This window comes from Leptonychotes weddellii, chromosome 7 (genome assembly GCF_054177405.1).
Source record: "Leptonychotes weddellii isolate Sample4059 chromosome 7, ASM5417740v2, whole genome shotgun sequence".
Classification (NCBI taxonomy): Eukaryota; Metazoa; Chordata; class Mammalia; order Carnivora; family Phocidae; genus Leptonychotes; species Leptonychotes weddellii.
In genome coordinates, this window is record NC_138375.1 from 122,302,876 (window position 1) to 122,323,879 (window position 21,004).

At 40.4% G+C, this 21,004-nt stretch overlaps 1 protein-coding gene across 1 annotated transcript in view; it reads left to right on the forward strand.

The window, feature by feature from the left end:
• LOC115944585 (uncharacterized) overlaps positions 1-21,004 on the forward strand; it is a 264,914-nt gene that overhangs the window by 137,562 nt on the left and 106,348 nt on the right. Inside the window, exon 2 of the mRNA XM_081825778.1 lies at positions 19,654-19,739. Coding sequence (XP_081681904.1) covers positions 19,654-19,739 — 86 coding nt within the window. The remainder of the gene's footprint in view (positions 1-19,653; positions 19,740-21,004) is intronic.

The following is a 21,004-nucleotide window of genomic DNA, read 5'->3' on the forward strand; positions in this document are numbered from 1 at the left end:
TTTTATTCCATTGTATGTCATCTATTTACTTGAAAATAAAACTGATGTCTGTTCAGCATGATGAACCACATCCTGGGCTTGACAGCTCCACATTTACTGTCTAGTGATGCAGAGTCAACTACATACCTTGTTTAAGCTTCAGTTGCCTGATCTATAAAATGGGGAGATGCTGGAGGGGAGAGGGGAGGGAGGGAGAGAAGGATGGGGTAACTGGGTGATGGACATTGGGGAGGGTATGTGTTGTAATGAGCACTGGGTATTATATAAGACTGATGAATCACAGACCTGTACCCCTGAAACAAATAATATATTATATGTTAATTAATTGAATTTCAATAAAAAATAAATAAATTAATTAAATAAAATAAAATGGGGATAATAATGTGACCAGATAGGAATATTTAAGGTTTGATAAGGTAATATATTTAAGTCACTGACCCCATGGCTGACTCTTGGATAGTAACCAGTATGTACTATTTTCATTCTTATTTCCTCATCCCTCATTATCATTATCATGGTAAAGATAATTTGAAAAATATATGAATGACTGCATTTTTTAGCAAGTTTGTACAAACGTTTTTCTGAGAATTTCTGTCACTTTTGTGAAATTCTCAGAGGAGTCTGACTTTTAACAGAAGTTGTAAGTCCCACAGCAGAAGTTGTATATTAATCACCATATCCCCAAAACATTGGTTATTACCAACGTTAAACATGTTGAACAACTAAGCTAGCTTATCTAAAACTACTTGCTTTTGGGGAAATGTATGAGAATACTTCTTTTTCTATGTCTTAGTTAAATAAATGTAGAATCACAGATTTTCTTTATAGTTGTAGATACAGATATTTCTTTTTGCCAAATGTTTTCTAAGCAAGGTATGTTAATTGTTTTTTTAAATCGTAGCATTTTGCAACACTTTCTGTTTTATGAAGACTTGAAATGTAAAACACCGCCAAGATAACATTGAAATTGCACACGCATTGTTATCTAGCATCCTGGCTGACTCTGGTTGTGCCTTCTGTGCCTGAATCGAGGCAGCTGGTTGTTTAGAACCAGGCTGAGATTGCAGAGTCGACTTGGTCTTATTAATCACCTCCCCTCCCCATGCATCCCACCCTTCACCTTAGGAGTAAATGAAGGAGGTGGGAGAGTCTGAGTGGCGCCATGACCACAGCTGAAATGCTGGTCCGAGAGTTTGTCACTCAAGAATCTTACCTTTGTGCACTTCAGGGCTGGACGTTTAAAAAATAAAACCAGGTTGTTTCCTTTGCTCAGAATAACTGGAGGGAAATGACAGGCATACCTCGTTTTATTGCGCTGCACTTTATTACACTTCGCAGATTTTTACAAATTGAAGGTTTCTGACAACCCTGCTTTGAGCAAGTCTACTAGCACCATTTTTCCAACAGCCCTTTCTCACTTCGTGTCTTTGTGTCACATTTTGGTCATTCTTGGAATATTTCAAACATTTGCATTATTATTGTATTTGTGACCTTTGATGTTACTGTGGTAATTATTTTGGGGCACCATGAATTGTGCCCATGTAAGACAGCAAACTTAACAAATGTTTATGTTCTCATTGCTTCACTGACTGGCCATTCCCCCATCTTTCTTCCTCTCCTTGGCTTCCCTATTCCTTGAGACACAATAATGAAATTAGGCCAGGTGATAGCCCTACGATGGCCTCTAAGTGTTTAAGAAAAGCAAGAGCTGCGTGTTTGCCCCTTTAAAACAAAAGCTAGAAATGCTTGAGCTTAGTGAGAAAGGCATGTCGAAAGCCAAGAGGCCAGAAGGTAGGCCTGTTGCATCTAACAGGTGGCCAAGGTGTGAAGGCAAAAGAAAAGTTCCTGAAGGAAATTAAAAGTGCTGCTTATGAACACATAAATGGTAAGAAAGAGAACAGCCTTGTTGCTGATATGAAGAAAGTTTCAGTGGTCTGGTTAGAAGATCAAACCAGCCACAATATTTCCTAAAGCCAAAGCCTACTCCAGAGCGAGGCCTGAACTCTCTTCAATTCTATGAAGGTTGAGAGGTAAGGAGGCTACAGAAGAAAATTTTGAAGCTGCAGAGGTTGGTTCATGAGGTTTAAGGAAAGAAACCATCTCCAAAATAGAAAGTGCAAGGGAGGGGTGCCTGGGTGGCTCAGTTGGTTAAGCTTCTGCCTTCTGCTCAAGTCATGAGCAGGGAGCCTGCTTCTCCCTCTGCCTCTGCCCACCGCTCCCCCTGCTTGTGCTCTTTCTCTCTCTGTCCAAAGAATAAATAAAATCTTTTTTTTAGAAAGTGCAAGGGGAAGCAGCAAGTGCTGATGTAGAAGCTGCAGCAAGTTATCCAGAAGATCTAGCAAAGATCAGTCACGAAGATGGCTCCACCAAACAGCAGATTTTCAATGTAGATGAAACAGCCCTCTACTGGAAGAAGATGCCATCTAGGACTTTCATACCTAGAGGGGAGAAGTCAGTGCCTGGCTTCAAAGTGTCAAAGGGCAGGGTGACTCTTGCTAGGGGTTAATGCAGCTGATGACTATTAAGCTGAAGCCAATGCTCACTGACCATTCTGAAAATCCTAGGGCCTTAAGAAATATGCTAAATCTATTCTGCCTGTGTTTTATAAATGGAATAACAAAACAGATAAAAGCACATCTGTTTACAACATGGTTTGTTGAATAATTTAAGCCCACTGCTGAGACCTACCACTCAGGTAAAAAAAGGTTCCTTTCCAAATATGACTGCTCTTTGACAATACACCTGGTCACCCAAGAATACTTGGGTGGATGGAAATGGGCAATGAGATTAATGTTATTTTCATGTCTGCTAACATAGCATCCATTCTACAGCCTGTGGGTTAAGGAGTCATTTCCACTTTTGAGTGTTATTGTTTAAGAAATACATTTCCTAAGGCTATGACTGCCATGGACAAGATTCCTCTGATGGCTCTGGGCAAAGTAAATTGAAAACCTCCTGGAAAAGAGTCCATCGTTCTAGATGCCATTAAGAACATTGGTGATTCATGGGAAAAGGTCAAAATACCAAGATGCACAGGAGTTGGAAGTTGATTCCATTTCTCATGGATGACTTTGAGGGGTTCAAGACTTCAGTGGAGGAAGTCAGGACTGATGTGGTGGAAACAGCAAGAGAACTAGAATTAGAAGTAGAGCCTGAAGATAGGACCAAGTTGCTGCAGTCTTCTAATAGAACTTGAATGAATAAAGAGTGGTTCTTATGGATGAGCAAAGAAAGTGGTTTCTTGAGATAGAATCTACTCCTGGTGAAGATGATATGAAGATTGTTGAAATGACAACATAAGATTTAGAATATGACATACACTTAGTTAATAAAGCAGTAGCAGGGTTTGAGAGGACTAACTCCAATTCTGAAAGTTCAGCTGTGGGTAAATGTTACGTTGGTGTTAAACAGCACCAAATGCTACTGAGAAACCATTCGTGAAAGGAAGAGTCAATTGATGTGGCAAACCTAATTGTCGTCTCATCTTAAGAACTTACCACAAAAGCCACCCGCCCTTCAGCAACCACCACCCTGATCAATTAGCAGCCTTCCACATGGAGGAAGGCCTCTAGCAAAAAAATGACTCGCTGAAAGCGTAGATGATGGTTAGCAATTTTTAGTGATAAAGTATTTTTTAATTAAGGTATGTACATTGTGGGGTTTTTTCTATAATGCCACTGCAGACTACAGTATAATGTAAACATAACTTTTATGTGAACTGGGAACCCAAAAGATTCATTTGACTCACTTTACTGTGATACTTGTGTTATTGGTTTGGAACCAAATCCACAGTATCTCTGAGGTATGCCTGGGCGTGTGAATGTTTAAAAATAGTAACTGTGAATTGTCAAGAAATATGCCAAGCACAGTTTCTGGGTGAAATGATTTTGTGAAGTCGTTGTCATTACACAACAATGATGAACACTAATCACCTCTACACTGAATGGAGAACACCATGAGCTTATCTGTGATAGTTAAGCTAAGGTTCTTTAATTTTTTTGTAGGCATTCATTGGAGTTCATCAGAATTAATTAAGTAAACTTAACAAGATGGGTGTGATGGCTAATTTTATGTTTCAACTTGACCTAGCCACAGGGTGCCCAGATATTTGGTTGTATGTTACTCTGAATGTGTCTGGGAGGGTGTTTCCAGATGAGGTTAGCATTTGAATCAGTAGACTGAGTAAAGATTACCCTCACCATTGTGGCTGGGCTTCATGCAATCCCGCCAGAGCCTAACTAGAACAGAACAGTGGAGGAAGGGATAATTCACTCTGTGCATGACTGTTAGGGCTGGGACTTCTAGTTTCTTCTGTCCTAGGTCTGGATATTACACCATTGGTTATCCTGGTCCTCAGGCCTTCAAACTTGGAATGGGACTAACCTACCTTCTTTCCCAGGTCTCCATCTTACAGACGTGAAACTTCTCAGCCTCCATAATCAAACAGACAATTCCTTATGATAAATATGTTGGTTCTGTTTCTCTGGAGATGACTAATACAATTGAGATATTTATTATGCATAATAATTCCAATTTTTAATTTCATCAACTGAGAAGGAATCTATATCCTTTTTAATTAATGACAGCTCATTGTGGTTTTCTTTTTTTTTTTTTAAGATATTTATTTATTTATTTGAGAGAGAGTGCAGGAGCGGGCGGCGGGGGGAGCAAAGGGAGAGGGAGAAGCAGGCTCTCCACCGAGCAGGGAGCCCAATGCAGGACTCAATCCCAGGACCCTGGAATCATGACCTGAGCTGAAGGCAGACGCTTAACTGACTGAGCCACCCAGACATCCTTGTGGTTTTCTTAATACATAAAATTCAGATTTATTGTATAAAAAGATAAAGTTGTCTAAATTAAGGCACAAAGATAAAGGTAAAAAATACCTGTCCTCCTACTGTCTAGAGATCATTAACACATTGCTTTTAAACTCATATGGATATATATATACATCTTTAATGTAAGTAGAATGTTACCTAGATGCTGTTTTTAAATTAATTCTACATACCTTTTTCATAGAAGTTTTATGTAAGTATTAACATGCATGCAAAAAGGTACACAATTCAGCGTAAATATACTCATGGAGGCAACACCCATTTCTAGAAATAGAACATGGCCAATATCCAAGAAGTTCCCTCATGCTCACTCTCAGTAACTACCCCCGCTAGGGTGATCCTCAGCCTAACCTATAACATCCTGAATTACTTCTGTGTGTTTCTGTCTTCTGTATAATTAGAACCATACAGTACGTATTCTTATGTACCTGACTTTTTTTGCTCAGTGTTCTGTTTGTGAGATTATCCATGTCTTCGTGTTTTTTATTTTTATTGCTATATAAGATTCTGTTGTTGTATCTCCTATTTTTAATTGAATTTTTTATTTAATGACAGCATTTCTATAGCAATCAATATTCAAAAAACATTTTCCAGCACTTATGTCCAGGGCTCTATTTAAAACATCACTTTAAACGTCTGGAATTTTTTTCACTTTATGAATGGACTATTCACTTTGTTTTTAATGATCCTTAACCACTGCGGGAGAAAAAACAATATCCTGGTTCCATGCTTAGAATTGCAGGAAGGAGTTTGTGCTTCATTGAAACATTCTGCACTGACTGGACTCTAAAGGATACTCCTCAGGGTTATCTAATTGTGATTCCACTGAAACAGTTTTACAGTTAAGTATAAACTGTGAATATCTTCCAGGGAAAAAGGAAGTAATTCTTATCTATAGACATAAAAATTATGTCCTGTAGAAAATAACTGACTTCCCCCTCCACACCTCCAAAACCAGTTTTGTTTTTTTTTAAAGATTTTATTTATATATATGACAGAGAGAGGCACAGCGAGAGAGGGAACGCAAGCAGGGGGAGTGGGAGAGGGAGAAGCAGGCTTCCCGCGGAGCAGGGAGCCCGATGCGGGACTCGATCCCAGGACCCCGAGATCACGACCTGAGCCGAAGGCAGACGCTTAATGACTGCGCCACCCAGGCGCCCCCAAAACCAGTTTTGTTCTGCATTTGTACATACATTGCAATATTTCTGATCTCTAAGTGTGTCTGTTCTTAAGTTTCTCTTTTGAACCAATTATAAAATCTGCTTGGTTCCCTCATTAATTAATAAATAGAATTAAATTTTTAACACATTCCTTTTTATGTTTTTATGACAGTCATGATTTTACCTTTTTCTGAAAATTCGCTTTTTGCAGAATTTTACAGTTTTTTTTTTCTGTAACAAATAACCTAATTGATGCTACACAAAAGCCCAAAGTCTTTTTTTTTAATTATAAAGATAAAATAGCTGCCTGAGGTGGGCCACAGGGGATCTGTTTAACCTTGCTGACTTAAATATTTTTCCTATTTCATGGTCTATCATGGTTGGTTGAAATCAATTGAAATATCTTCCACCTATTACCTGCAGAATTCAAACAAGTCACACACTGAATTGTTCACTTCAGACATTTCACACATTCTTTCTTATTTCATGCACATTCCACTTCACATCATTGTATATTGATTACTCCCTGCGTCAGGAATTCAATCTTAGATCCTATCAGCCAGTCCCCATTACCATGAATGGGATGCCCTTGTTCTCCTTGGTTTCCCTCTGATGAGACTCATTCCAGTCATTTTAAGTTAGTTTATGACATCCTTCTCCTCATGTTTCATTCTCCTTTATATCTACCCCAGCACAGAGCTAGGCACACAGTAACTTATTTGTGAATGAATGAATAAGCAAATGTCAAAATTGCTACCAATCTGTTTTTCTGAAATAGAAATTATTAGATAGGGTTGTATCATGATTTCTAAAAAGCAGCAGTTGAGCTCTTGAGGGGATCCTAAAATAAATCTGTGAATGTTCAATTAATGTAACAAATGCATGTAAAAATCAAAATATTGTTTACAGTGAAAGAAAAGCCTAACTAACCATAGTCATTTTTAATTCAATATTAAAGAGTCTTAAAACCCAGGAAACTTACATTCTAAAACTCTAATAGAAAATATGGACATAGGGTTGGTTTTTCCTTTTCCTAAGTTTACTAGTTTAAGACTAGAAAAACCAAGGTGAGCCCAAAATCTTGCCCCTCATTTTCCTGAGAGTTGAGTCTCTAGACTGTAAGCTTCAAAAGAACATAAGTGTGAGAATCATTACAGTAGATTTATAATATCTCTAGCAGCATGCCTGTCATAAATGAATGAATCTAAACACTTCATTCATACTTGCATTTATATTTGTAAAAAATGTGTGTATGAGTGTGTGTGTGTGTGTGTGTATACCATACTGTGGATGAGTATAGCTGCAGGATTTCTTCCTCTCTGAGGCTAAAGCATTGAAATAGGGGAATAATATTATGAATTCAACTCTGAGGGTGCCAGTATTTGGCCAAGGATGATGTTGACCCTTTACTCTCTGAATCAGTGACAAATCAAGAATTCAGTTTACTTCTTTAATACAGTGATCCTATTCATCCTATTCATCCTTCTTTACTTTTTGTTTACATAGTAATTTTAGCTGCAGACATCTGTTACAGCCAGAAGGACTTAGCTGGAATCAGGAGGTGGATGTGTGGGTAAACTGTATTTGGTTGCTCAAGTTGAATTACACACCTAGAGAGGCATTGCCAAGTAAACTGTCACTCGGGTCAAAAAAAGTAAATCCAGGAGAATGCAACCAATGTATTGAAAGTGTTACTGAGCATGTCTAAGCAATTTGCAGGTGGAAGACTGTTCCATATATCACAAGTTCATAGGAAAGAAGCTTCCATAGGTATACTCTCTGCACAACAATTGGTGGCCTCCTGAAGGCAGTCAAAACAACTTGGCCTCCAGCTTCCATTCCCAATTTCAGGAGGATGGATGGTTTTTGTCTCCTCTTTCTCATTAACTAGCCGAACATCTTAATTCCCCCTGCACCTTCACAAAGTAAGGCCCAGGAGTGGCTTTAGAGGTCTGACTTGAAAATTAAATCATAACAAAGTCAAAAGAATGAGGGAGTCCATTCAGAGGGATTTCAGAACTTCTTTTTGCTTCATTCTAATGTCTCTGTGTATAAATACATCTACTTAGAGATCCCTGTGTTCCCTTCCCATCAGGCCCGGCTTTAACCTAGGACCATGCCTTCTTCCTTGATTGCTTTCTCCTGTGTTGAGAGCTTGCGGTCTTTTGAGATAAAACCAGCAGGGAATTTAAAAATTGGTATGTAAATGTTCATACATATTCAAGTATAGAGCCAAAAAGTAAATATGGTTTTAGCTTTGCTGGCCATACAGCCCCTATCAGAGCTACTCAATTCGACCAGTGTAGAGTGAAAACAGCCATAAACAATGTCCGTGAATGAGCATGGCTGTGTTCCAAGAAAACTTAACTGACAAAAACAGTCAGTGGGCCAGAGTCGGCCTATGGGCCATGGGTTGCCAACTCCTGAGCAAGAAGGTTTTAGAAACTAAGAAATTTGGCTTAGTAGGTAGGCAGGTAAGTAGATAGGTAGACATATCATTATGTAAACATATAAAATATGTAGGGGGGGGATTGCACCCTGTTATAAACTGACATAACCAGTTTAATAGACGTCAAGAGCTGCGTGTGGTTACAGGGAATGAGGTCTCCCGCCCTCTGATCACAACCCCTCTCTGAGATTATAATGAAAGCTGGTCCCTGACAGAATTCAGCAACACTTAGATTTACTAGCAAGTAGACACAAAAAGTTATGCAATCTGAATAAAGTCCAATCTCTATGTCCTTTTTAGTACTGGAAAAAAAAAAACAAACATGAAACAAATGTGATCATTTGACAGCTGTCGGATGCAAATGATCATATATTGGAGTCTGGTGATCAAAATTTTCTAAATCTCCAGTGGGACACAGGATTAATTGACAATCAAGCTTGAGGTACCAATTGAGTTTTGAACTTGTGTTCATGCCTGCATTGGGAAAGAGAGGGGGATGTGAAGGCATTTCTACAGTATCTTGGGTCCCACTAAATTTGCCAAAGAGAACCTGTTTCAGGGATCTTTTTGCTAATTAACAACCCACTAACTTCACCAATGAGAAGCAATTCTTAACTTTTATTATGCAAATATTCCTAAACCTCCAGTATAAATCAATTCTGAAGAGAGTTGAGGCTCTTAGAGAATCCACCTGTACCCAGTGAAACTTTTGATTAAATGCCACCTGACCACCGCTGTCCTGGGAACTCCTGATTAGAACATCTGACTACCTTTCAGATACAGATGGAAATTAACACACACACATACCACCATCAGACACCAGAACTATCCAATTTTTTTTTAAGTGGCTTGTTCTGTATAGAGTACAACTAGCTGGGCTCTGTTGGAGTTTACCCCCGGGCAGGAAGTAAAAGTACTCCTCAAAGGGTAGGCTGGAATATGAAAGTGTTCCAGGGAGGAGAAGGTGGTAACAAGGGTAGCAAAAACTGTCAAGAGTCAGGCAGGTTTGGGAAGGGGACAAAGGGGGAATTCCAATCTAGAAGACAGGAACATGGCTTCAGATACACAGAATGAAGATGATGAGGTGCCTGGTTATTCCCGGAAGTCTTTCCCAATAGGATGGATTTGACGGGAACAAATGGGCCAGTAGGCCCAGCAAATCAATCAGGTGGCTGTTTGAGAGACTCAGTGAGACAGGGCACAGCGATCCTGTGTGTTAAGAAATAGAAGGAAGAGGGGCACCTGGGTGGCTCAGTCATGAAGCGTCTGCCGTCAGCTCAGGTCATGATCCCAGGATCCTGGGATCGAACCCCACGTCAGGCTCCCTGCTCAGCAAGGAGCCTGCTTCTCCCTCTCCCACTCCCCCTGCTTGTGTTCCCTCTCTCGCTGTATCTCTCTCTGTCAAATAAATAAATAAATAAAATCTAAAAAAAAAAAAAGAAATAGAAGAAAAAGAAGCTGACACACACAAGGGGCAGGCACCTGTCCCCAGGTAAGAGAGCAGTGGTAAGAACTGGAAAAAGAGGTTCTTGGTATTTGGTCCGTTGCTTTGTCACTGGGCTAGAAGAGCAAAGAAACTTGCTAGGGCCTTCAGTTTGATTTCTATGAGCTGGACTTTAACCAGATAGGTGTGCCAAGTTCAGAAAAAAATTGTCCAATGACTATAGACTTTAAGATAATTCATTGAATTAAGATTAAAAACAGAGGTTATGCCAGGTAAAATTGGGGTCTCAGTAGCTTTTCCTAGTTTACAAAGACATCTCCAAATCTCTTTTCCCCCCAGATTCCTTCAAATCTGTCTACGGTGTTTAGTATTCTGCTTAGCTCACAGTCAAGGTGAGTCCATGTCTGTAGTATTCTAAAGCTCCTTTCAAAGCGTGTCGACAGCTTCATGTCATTTTGCCAGTCTCAGAAGGGGCTCGGTTGGTCATTTATGGATGGGAGTCCAAAGAGGCAGTTTTCCTTGCATAGGCTATAACTGGAACTAAGTGAACCCCAGTGTTCCACAAATATTGCAGTTCTAGAAAGGATCCCCAAAGCATTATACAACGCAGTAAAACTCAAGTGCAATGAAAAATTGTGGATATTTTGTTGCAAGTATTTGTAGCTCTCTCTGAAGTGAGTTTAATACAAGTGCCCAAACACACAGGAAGTGAAGAGATCATCACACGATGCATTCTTGAAGTGATGACTTCTTTAAATAAACCTTATCATTAAAAATCTCAAAAATCGACAAGAATAGAAATAATAGTACAATAAACTCCAATGTTCCCAGAACCCAGATCCAATCATTATTCTAGGGTTTGTCACATTTACTTTGTCCATTTTTTTTTTTTTTTTTTTTGCGGCAGCTGGTGACATATTCATGACTCCACAAGGGAAGTCAGTGTTTCTCATTATTTAGAATTAGTTTTCCATTTTTCTGAAGGCTTCTTCTAAGAAAGTATGTCAGTATTTTGATTTGTTCAACTACCTTGAATTTCTAGCAACAAGCATTAAACACCCTCTGTATACCAGGCTCCATGTACTTGAACTTCTGCCTTCAGCTCTTAACGTGTCAAAGCAGTTCTGGAAATGTCAGACATCTTTCTAGATGTATTTATCTCCCTGCGTACATGGCTTCCCTGCGACAGAGATACAGAAAGTAATCTAGCCAAGTTGTGTAGATAATAATATGCCAGTATATTGGTACTTAATTTCCGTTCAAGAGCATTTGCCTTCTACCACTTTCTTCCAAAGCAATATTGTGTTGTTTTAATATTGTTGAATTAGAATAATAAAAGATATTGCTAATTATTTTTTATTTTGTTTGCATATCATTATAACTGTGCCCCGTGCCTATAAAAAAGGAGCTAACAAATAGTTGGAAACTGCAAATGTAACCACAGTTTGGAATAAAATAATCCCCAGCTCCTTTTAACTGCTTAGGACCTGGTCCAGGATACACGTCGCCATCTCTGGTAGTTTGCTGCATTTTGAAAGTCATGGCGGCTGGTAGTGCTGGAGTTAAGAATCTGTCAGCATCTTCAGTCTGACCTCTTGATTCATGGGTTTATAACTCAGCTGTTTAAATTTGCCCTGAGCCAGAACTTAATATAAAGTTTTCACCTGAGGAACATATGCGTGTCTTCGCGTGTGTGCTAAAGTCCTATGTTTATTTTTCCTCTTTACGGTAAGTTCATCAAAAATATATGTGCATGACCACTTAGCCATTTCAGGGCTGTGTCAAATAACTGAAGAATTTGTTCTGAAGCTGATCGACTTTTACCTGCATAAATAATAGAATTTAAGAAAGCCTTTCCTTGAGAAAGGAGACTCTGCAATTCCTAAGGCCAGGAAATTGGAGACTTTTAAAAATAAAAAAATAAAATAGATTGAAAAAAAGAGAGAGAAAATGGAGCATTGGCTTCTTGGAACTTGAAAATGTGCTCCTACTCATCTAGTCTTTCCCTGTGTCTGTTTACCGTAGGAACATTTTGAAATTTGGTATAATGACATTAAATAACCACAATTGAGACAAACATTCTATAAGGGACTGTTATGGGTTGCCTCTAATGTGGTAATAGATGTCATTTTAGAAATGCAACTATACTGTCTGGATGAAAGACAGTGACTCCTAACACATTGGTTACAGACAATTGAATATTACAGCCGTCTTCCTCCTGACTTGATGTTATCATTTTATGGAATGTAACCAGTGTTGGATTGGCATGGAATTCTTATGGGATCAAAGAAAGCTCCCATTCAGAAAACTCTCATGTTCACTATGAAACAGGCAATAAATCTACAAGACTAAAGATGTGCTTGCCTTCAGTACCTTTACGAAAGAACCCTTATATACTCATTTCTGAAATCTGGTGAGTGTCCCCGAGTTCAAGAATGCACTCAACTTCTCTAAGTCCCAGTGTCCTTTTCTGTGTAGTGGGGATTCTAATACCTCACAGAGTGATTATAAAAGGCACAAGGGTAGAAACATACAAGATGCACCTACTTCATTGTTTATTTCCTGCCTCCTAGAAATAGAACTCATTTGCCCTGAATTAAGTTCTCCCTTTGTACCTTGCACTGTTCTGGGCACTATAGAAGTAACATAAATTTTACCCTGCAACCTCCTGAATGTAATTACATTCAACCTACATGTTAATGTAAGATGAGTCAATATACTTCCATCATTTAACAACATCACTCGTCTAGTCCTGAGCTAAGATTTGGCTCCTCATCTATCCAGTTTTATTGTTATTATTATTTCTTAGAGTAGTTTTATCACTTTCTATACAGACGTTGCACATATTCCTTTGAAAGGCAATCCCTGGAAGATCTATAGGTTTTATTTTTATGAACAATGAAATTTCTTTTTTGTCACTCTATGTTCTAACTACACAGTGTTTGGAATTATCTAGATATTTGTATATTCATCTTGTATTCAGGTGCTTTGCTGAGTCTTACAAACTATGAAGATTTTTCAGGAAATTATTTTGACACTTTTAGGTAATAATCCTCTTCTGAAGTACTTACACCATTTATTTTTATTGCATGTCTTATTATGTAGGTCACAACTTCCACAATATAACAAGGAATAATGATAATGGTCAGTGTTGTTATACTCCAGCCTAAAGAGATGCTTCAAGTGCTTAATTAAATATTGTATTAAGTATTGTGTTGGCTAGGGATTAGAAATATATTCTCACATTAAAGACAAATTCTGCTATTCTGTTACTTAAATTTGTGCCCAGACATCACCATTATATAAAACAAGGTATTCTTGAACCTCAGAATGCAGACCCATAAGTGAATGCACCCCTGAAAGAAAAGTGGCCTACCTACCCCCCTCCCAAGAGGCCTTCCCATTTCCTGATTAAAAGAATTTTAAATCTTTTTAGAGGAAACTCTAATGTCTATTTCCACAGAGAGGATGAGATAGGCTTCCAAAGTCCCATATTCTCAAGTGCTAGGGTCTTCTATGCTGAATCACACCAGACATGGCACCCTGTCCAAGCAAGACTCTACCAAACCCATCCAGGAGTCTCCTCACCTTTCTCTTCTCCAGGTGAGTGAAAAGCTCACATTCTTCACTGGATTGCTGGATCCTCACACATATCTCCCCAAAACGGTCTATCATTTTTAGTGCAAGTCCAATTTAAATATGTATCTTAAAATAAAACAGCCCCTAAATTTGAAGATACACATATTTGCGATACTAAAAATAACATTTCAAGGTTCATCTCTACTTTCAGGGTGATGGGCACGTCAAAACTTTTTTCAAGAACAGTATGAGAATCTATGTACCCATATCTACACCATGCCTTACAGCTCCCTCAGCCCTTCTCCCATTTACATATCATTCTTCTCTTGGCAGATATCACCTTCTAACATACCGCATCATTTCCATATTTATTCTGGCATTTTCCCTCTCCCCCATCAAGATGTGATCTCCACCGGGACAGGAATCTTGTCTGTCTTGTTCACTAATAGATCCCAAAATCTGGAACAATGCTCACCATAAAATAGTCATTCAATATTTTAAATCAGTGAATGGAAAAAAAAAAACCAGATGCTGATACTTTTGCTAAAACAAAGGAAAGCTTTTATGAAAGGGGATGGATGTTGTCATTTTTAGAAGCAGAAAATTAATAACACTTTTCAAATTATTTCTCTCCAACCTGGAAAGGTAAAATTTTATCTCTTCAGGCACCATTTAAAAAAATATTATAGATGTTTGATGAAAAATACACAATAAGGGAAGTAGTGTTTAATTAAAAAAAAAAAAAAGAATCTAAATAAAAAGACAGAAGTATCAACACTAACCACCACATATGGTGATGAGATGACCGGGAGGCAGAAACCATTCTCACTGGCCCAGAATGATGGCAGCGATGTAATGAGCGCTTCACAAACGTTTACTGAATACACGAGTGAGCAAATAAATGAACAAATGAGTAGCACTCTAATGATGTAAAAAAGTAATGTGTGAGAATGTTCATGGGAATCCTGGAAAGCCAATGCCTTCCCACCAAGAGGTAAACCTTTCAAAGGTGGTTTAGGATTAGAGGTCAGGAGAAGACTTGGGATAATGAAATCGTTCTAGGAAATTCAAATTACCCTAGAGACCTACTAATCACACTCTGAGCCTGAATCCTAATGATGCCTAATGGAAGAAAGAGGCAAAACCAAATCCAGAGTTTCATCCCCATTAAACAAACCGGCCATTCTGACAGTGCTCACTTTTCCTTCTTCACCTCCCCACACAGCAACCTTGAATTTGAATGTGACGTGTGTATGAGTCAAGGAACAAAACAAGTATTAACTGTGTACTGAGACATACCCGTTTATATGCAAGAGCCTCTATTCTTCCAGGCAAAAATCCCATCTCCTGCTCAGCGGCCATCACTGCCCACCCCCCATATTAGGGTGCCAAATGAAGGCTATTTGGTGATTGTGATTTAGAATTCCTGGCATTTACTACCCAGCTAATTGTAGCTTCCAACTAGTCTTTCCTGAGAAGGAGATGCATTGCTTCCTCACCGATGTGATTTTGTGCTCTGCACAAATTGGTATGTGGAAACAGATTACAGCTTTGTGTTGCTGCAGCATTTTATTGAACTAAATCTGAAATTCAGAAGGGAATTTTCAGCCCTCGTTTTCCTAGTATTGCTTCCACCTTAATTTTGCAATTACTACAAATCATGCTCATCGGGAAGGAGTATGAGTCTTCAGTGGGGTGCCCTCTGGTCGATTTTCCCGGGACTTTCCTAATGGCTTTGGTATTTCACAGGAATGCACATTTCATCAGATGTAGTCTTTGTGTCCTACACACAGATATATAGACTCCACAACAATTTTATAGCTCTTTCAATACACAGTTTCAAGGGCATTTAAGGTGGGAAACTTTGGGGCACACGGCTGGCTCAGTCTGTAGAACATGTCACTCTCAATTTCAGGGTCGTGAGTTCAAGCCCCACAATGGGCTTGGAGCCTACTTTAAAAAAGAGGGGGTGATCTTTGTTAAGGGAAGAGGAGCTTCATGAGAGGTTTCCTCTTGTTAAGGGACACCAAAACTGTGGTTCTTGGAGTATGGTCCCCAGAAGAGAAGCTTCAGGATCACTTGAGAACTTGTTAATAATGCAAATTGTCAGGGCACATGGGTGGCTCAGTTGTTAAGTGTCTGCCTTCGGCTCAGGTCATGATCCCAGGGTCCTGGGATCGAGCCCCACATCGGGCTCTCTGCTCAGTGGGAAGCCTGCTTCTCCCTCTCCCACTCCCCCTCCTCATGTTCCCTCTCTCTCTGTGTCTCTCTCTGTCAAATAAATAAATAAAATCTTAAAAAATAATAATAATGCAAATTGTCAGGCCACACACCAGGGGTCCTGAATCAGAAACTCGAAAAATGGACCTAGCAATCAGTGCCTTATAAGCCCTGTAGGTGATTCTGATACAAGGCCAAGTTTAAAAACCAAATGTTCAGGGGCGCCTGGGTGGCTCTGATCTCAGGGTCCTAAGATGGAGCCCCACATATGCCCAATGTGGGGTCTGCTTGAGATTCTCTCTCTTCCTTTCCCTCTGCCCCTCCCCCACCTCTAAAATAAGCAAATAAATCCTAAAAAAAATAAAACCCAAACGTTCAAAGAGATTATTGAGGAGATGTTGTCAAAGACCAATGGTTCTCACACTTCAGTGCATGAGAATTTGGACACTTTGAGAAACCCTGCAGAAAATGTAATCTTTTACTTCCGTGCAATCTGTTGTAGTGTTACTTCATAGTGTACTTTCTGTGTAAAACAAACAAAGCCTAACAGAACCCTTGCACTCAGTAGGGTTCCATGGTCTCAGAAAATTTTAAATTACAGAACTAAATGGAAAACACCAAGAGTTTTTAAGAGGCCAGAGGGAGAGGAGACTTGCTTCTGTTGCTCTAGCTTTGAAAGAAATCTTGAGTAAATTAGATAATCTGGAAATGCACTAGAAGTTTGTATAGCACAGGACATAGATACTTACTTGGTTTTCTGTGAGGCAGTTTGGACTGAAGAGATATTATCTATCCCTTATGGAGAATAACCATAGCACTAAGGAACTACAAAGAATAAAGAATCAGAGATTTAAAAGATGACCCTCACTACCATCCTGTGACTAACATTTATGGTGAACACATTTTTAACCTCCCAGAAATCTGTTTCTCCTCCATAAAATTAGTTTAACAAGTATGCATTGAATAGTCTGTGCAAAACACCAAACTTTATGTTGCTGAAGAGATGGAGATGAATTAGACATTTTCCCAGTGAAAGACATGCATGCAAATAGTTAAAGTAGATGGTAGAAAGTGACAGTGTCACTGAGGAATGCACCATAAATACTATGAAGTGTTGGTTCCTGTCACTACATCTTAATGATTCTTCCATTATCTGGGCCCTGGGCTTGATCATTAGACTCATCTTCTCCTTCCTCCTTGATTTCTACTAGTGCCTCAGAGTTTTATTGATCTTCCCTTTGACATTTCTCTCAGCATGGTCTCCTCTCTCCTCCACAGCCTCGGGTCCTTCTCAGAACTTGTCACTTCCATCCACAATTTCTGCAGTAGCCCCACATCACTCTCGATGCCTGCCATCTTCTTTCTAAGACATCCCACGGCCCGTTACCAGAATCATCTCTAGCATGCTTTTATTCTCCTGCCTCAACTCTGCCTTTCTTTATCAGTTCCTGCTGAAACTGCTCTAGGCATTCAGGAATCCTCAGGAATCACCTCTCTCTCCCATGAGCCTCCATCTGCCTTTCCTTCCCAGCACAGCTCCTCAGGGTGGCTAGACCTGGTTCTCGCCTGTCTCACAAACATACTGCATGCATCAAAGCTGTGAGCCTTTACCAATGCTTCCCTAGTCTCTTGCAAGATCCTGTCCCACCTTCCACGTTTGGTCCATCCTTCCAGACCACCCCCACCCCAAGGGCTTTCTCAGTTCTCCAATCACAGAGTTTTCTCCTACTCGGAATTTCTGCCACCTGTATCAACAAGTTCATCACAGAGTCCTTGTTCTTTACTGTTTTTAGAGCCTACAGATGTCTCTCTTTGGAGGGGAGGGATTAGGTCTTTTACTTTTGAATTTCTTCCTTCCTGCTGTGCCCATTGCTCTGCTGTTAGTCATGCACACTCTTGGTTGCTCACACACAGAGTCAGTGCAAGGAGCACAGCAGAAACTCAGGAAATGTTTGGTGGATGAGTTAAGTAAAGCAATAGACATCTGTTGCTTTCTTTTTGCCAGACTGGCATGTATTCACCCTCCTGATTTCCAAGCTCTCTTTCCTTATGGTTCTGGTGTTGCTAGGAAATGTGGCCCTGGCCTGGCTAACTGCAATTCTGGATTCACTGGCCAGCCATACTCACTCATGGGTGATGAAGTGGCTCAAGTCAGGCCAAGGAGACTCAACAGACCAATGAGACTCAACTTAGAGCCTTTGTCATAACTGCAGGATTAAAGAAACTCTATCTGTTATTCTTGAAGATAATTGGATACTTATCTAGAAACACTGGCAGACATCTTCGTAGAGAAAGCCAGCCTCTGAAAAATATCAACCCGGAGGAAAGAGAAATGGAGAGATGGGGAAACTCTGTTTCCTAATGCCACGCTGCTCACCTGAATTCAACTGTGCTGAAAGCCAGTGCCCTCAACTTTTCATAAGCCAGTAAAAACCTTGTTTTCCTTAAGCTAGTTTGATTTGGTTTCTATCATTTACTGTCAAGAGAAATGGACAAATTTGAATAAAAATAATAAAAGCTGGCACACTGTGCTAAGTACTTAGAGTAAAAAATGAATTCAATCTTTTAATAAAAGACCTTATCTAAATAATTGTGGTGAGTCAATAATGGTGGGTGATTTTTTTTTTTCTGGTTGAAATAAGATAACGATAGCAAACTTTGTATACCAGACAATATTACCCATCTCTCATGATAGATTTTCTAATCCTAAAATGTGTGGGAAAGTGTTGGAGAAAATGTCATAAACTACATCTGTAGCTACTGAGCTGTGTGTTAGAGCACTTGCAGCTGCCAATCACATCTTTACTCCATGTAATAAGACCATTTAATTCATAAAAGAGTTGTATGAGTATTCCTTATGGAATATGTATTTCCACAGTTCAATTTTTTTCTGAATATAATTAATCCATTAAGTATGTGACAATTAATATATATTATCTTTTTAAAAGCAATGGAAATGGGGCACCTGGGTGGCTCAGTCTTTAAGCGTCTGCCTTCGGCTTAGGTCAAATGGGATCGAGCCCCACATCGGACTCCCTGCTCAGTGGGAGCCTGTTTTTTCCTCAGCCTGCCGCTCCCCTTGCTTGTGTGTGCACTCTCTCTCTCTCTGGCAAATAAAATCTTAAAAAAAAAAAAAGCATTAGAAATATTTGACAAAAAATATGTTTTCAAAATATAGTGGAACTAAAATAAGATTTTGGATATAAATATAGATTTAGGATCTTCTGATCTAAAAGCCAGAGTCAAGCATCTTTTATAAGAGATTGAACCTAGAACTAGTACATACACACAGATACAAACTTATAAGATTTAAAGATTTTATTTATTTATTTGAGAGAGAGAGAATGAGAGACAGAGAGCAGGAGAGGGAGGAGGGTCAGAGGGAGAAGCAGACTCCCCACTGAGCAGAGAGCCCGATGTGGGACTCGATTCTGGGACTCCAGGACCATGACCTGAGCCGAAGGCAGTCGCTTAACCAACTGAGCCACCCAGGCGCCCACAAACTTATAAGATTTATAAGGAGTGTTTTGGCTCACTGAAAGGCTTGGATTCCTGCTATATTTATTGCTATAATTACTTTTAGGCTTGGGTTCTATGTGTAATCTCCTTAAATGTGATTACTTTATGCATGTGGACATGTGGTGTAAATGGGAACAAAGCAAAGCTATGGCTGGGATTTTAAGGTCATAAAATAAAGTATTTTTGCAGAAAAAAAGTATTGATAAAATGCCTTTAAGTCATGCTCAGGGAACTACCAGAGTTTTGTTTTTTAGCTATTTTCAACAATGGCTTGCTAACTGAAAAAATTCCATGTTTGTCTTATTACAACTATTTGGTTTGCCTACTGTCATCTTTTTGCCTACTGCAAACTTTTGTTTGCCTAGTGTCATCTACACCATTAAGTTTGAAACTTGGGGTCAGTTCACTTGTCCATTATTCAAGAAAAAAATGTATCTCCTCTGTTAGGACACAGTTTCTGATTCTTGAGGAAGTCTATGCCTGGGGAGCCCCAACTCAGCATGATGAGAGAAGCCCTCTTCCATCATCAACAGGTACCCATACCCAGACTTGTAAAAAGAACAAGAAAATAGAAACCAAAGAAGGGAGGGAAGAAAGGGCGAGGAGAGAGATGAAGAACGGAGAGCATTTTGCTGTGATACAATAGGGAGAGAACCCTGGCTGGCGCAAAGTCCTTCCCTGGGCTGATGGTGGGCTTGCATACCCTTGCCCATCTGTGTTTCTCCCCTTCTCCCTGGCAACCAGTAGAAGCATCACTTGGTGGGGGGGTGGAGCAAGATGGCGGAGGAGTAGGAGACCTGGATTTCATCTGGTCTCAGGAATTCAGCTGGATAGGGATCAAACCATTCTGAACACCTACAAACTCAACAGGAGATCGAAGAAAAGAAGAGCAACAACTCTCTCATCAGAAAAGCGACCACTTTCTGGAAGGTAGGACGTGCGGAGAAGTGAATCCGAGGCGATATTTGGGAAGATAGAGGGTGGGAGAGGGGGCCTCCGTAGGCCACTTCTGGCAAGTGATAGAGCCACAGAGCACAAAATCAGAACTTTTAGAGTCTGCTCCGCTGAGGGACGTCACTCCAGTGGCTAAGTGGGGGGTTGAACCCTCATGGGGCAGTGTGGTCTCAGGACCCTCAAGGTCACAGAAAGACCAGGGGTGCCTGAGTGCGGCAGAGCTCCCAGGTATTGGAGCGGGGAAGCCGGCTGCAGAGACAGAGCCGAGGCCCGGGCTCTCAGCTCGGGTTGCCATAAATGGTGATCCGTGGCACAGTCGGGCCACTGCTCCTCCAGCAGGGACCCAACAAGCGGCAGATCCGGGGAGACTCATCTTCCTCCCCCAGGAGGAGCAGCGGCGAGTGAACTGCAGGGATCTGCTGGGTTTGGAGACTCCACACAGGGTCGGGTGCCAGAGATAGAAACGCGTGGTCACAGGCCAGGTGAACACAGAGTGCGGCCGGAGGCCGGGGAGACGGGAGTGACTGACGGCTTTTCTCTGGGGGCTCACTGAGGAGCGGGGCCCCAAGTTCTTGGCTCCTCCAGGGTGGAGATTGGGAGGCCGCCATTTTCACTCTCGTCCTCCAAAGCTGTACAGAAAGCTCGCAGGGAACAAAAGCCCCGGAGAGCAAACCCGAGCAGATTACTTAGCCGGGAGGGGGCAAGGGCGGGGCAATTCTGCCTCCGGCAAAGACATTTGGAAACCATGGCAACAGGCCCCTCCCCCAGAAGATCAGCAAGAACCGCCAGCCAAGACCAAGTTTACCGATCAATGAGAACAGCAGAACTCCAGCGCTAGGGGAAT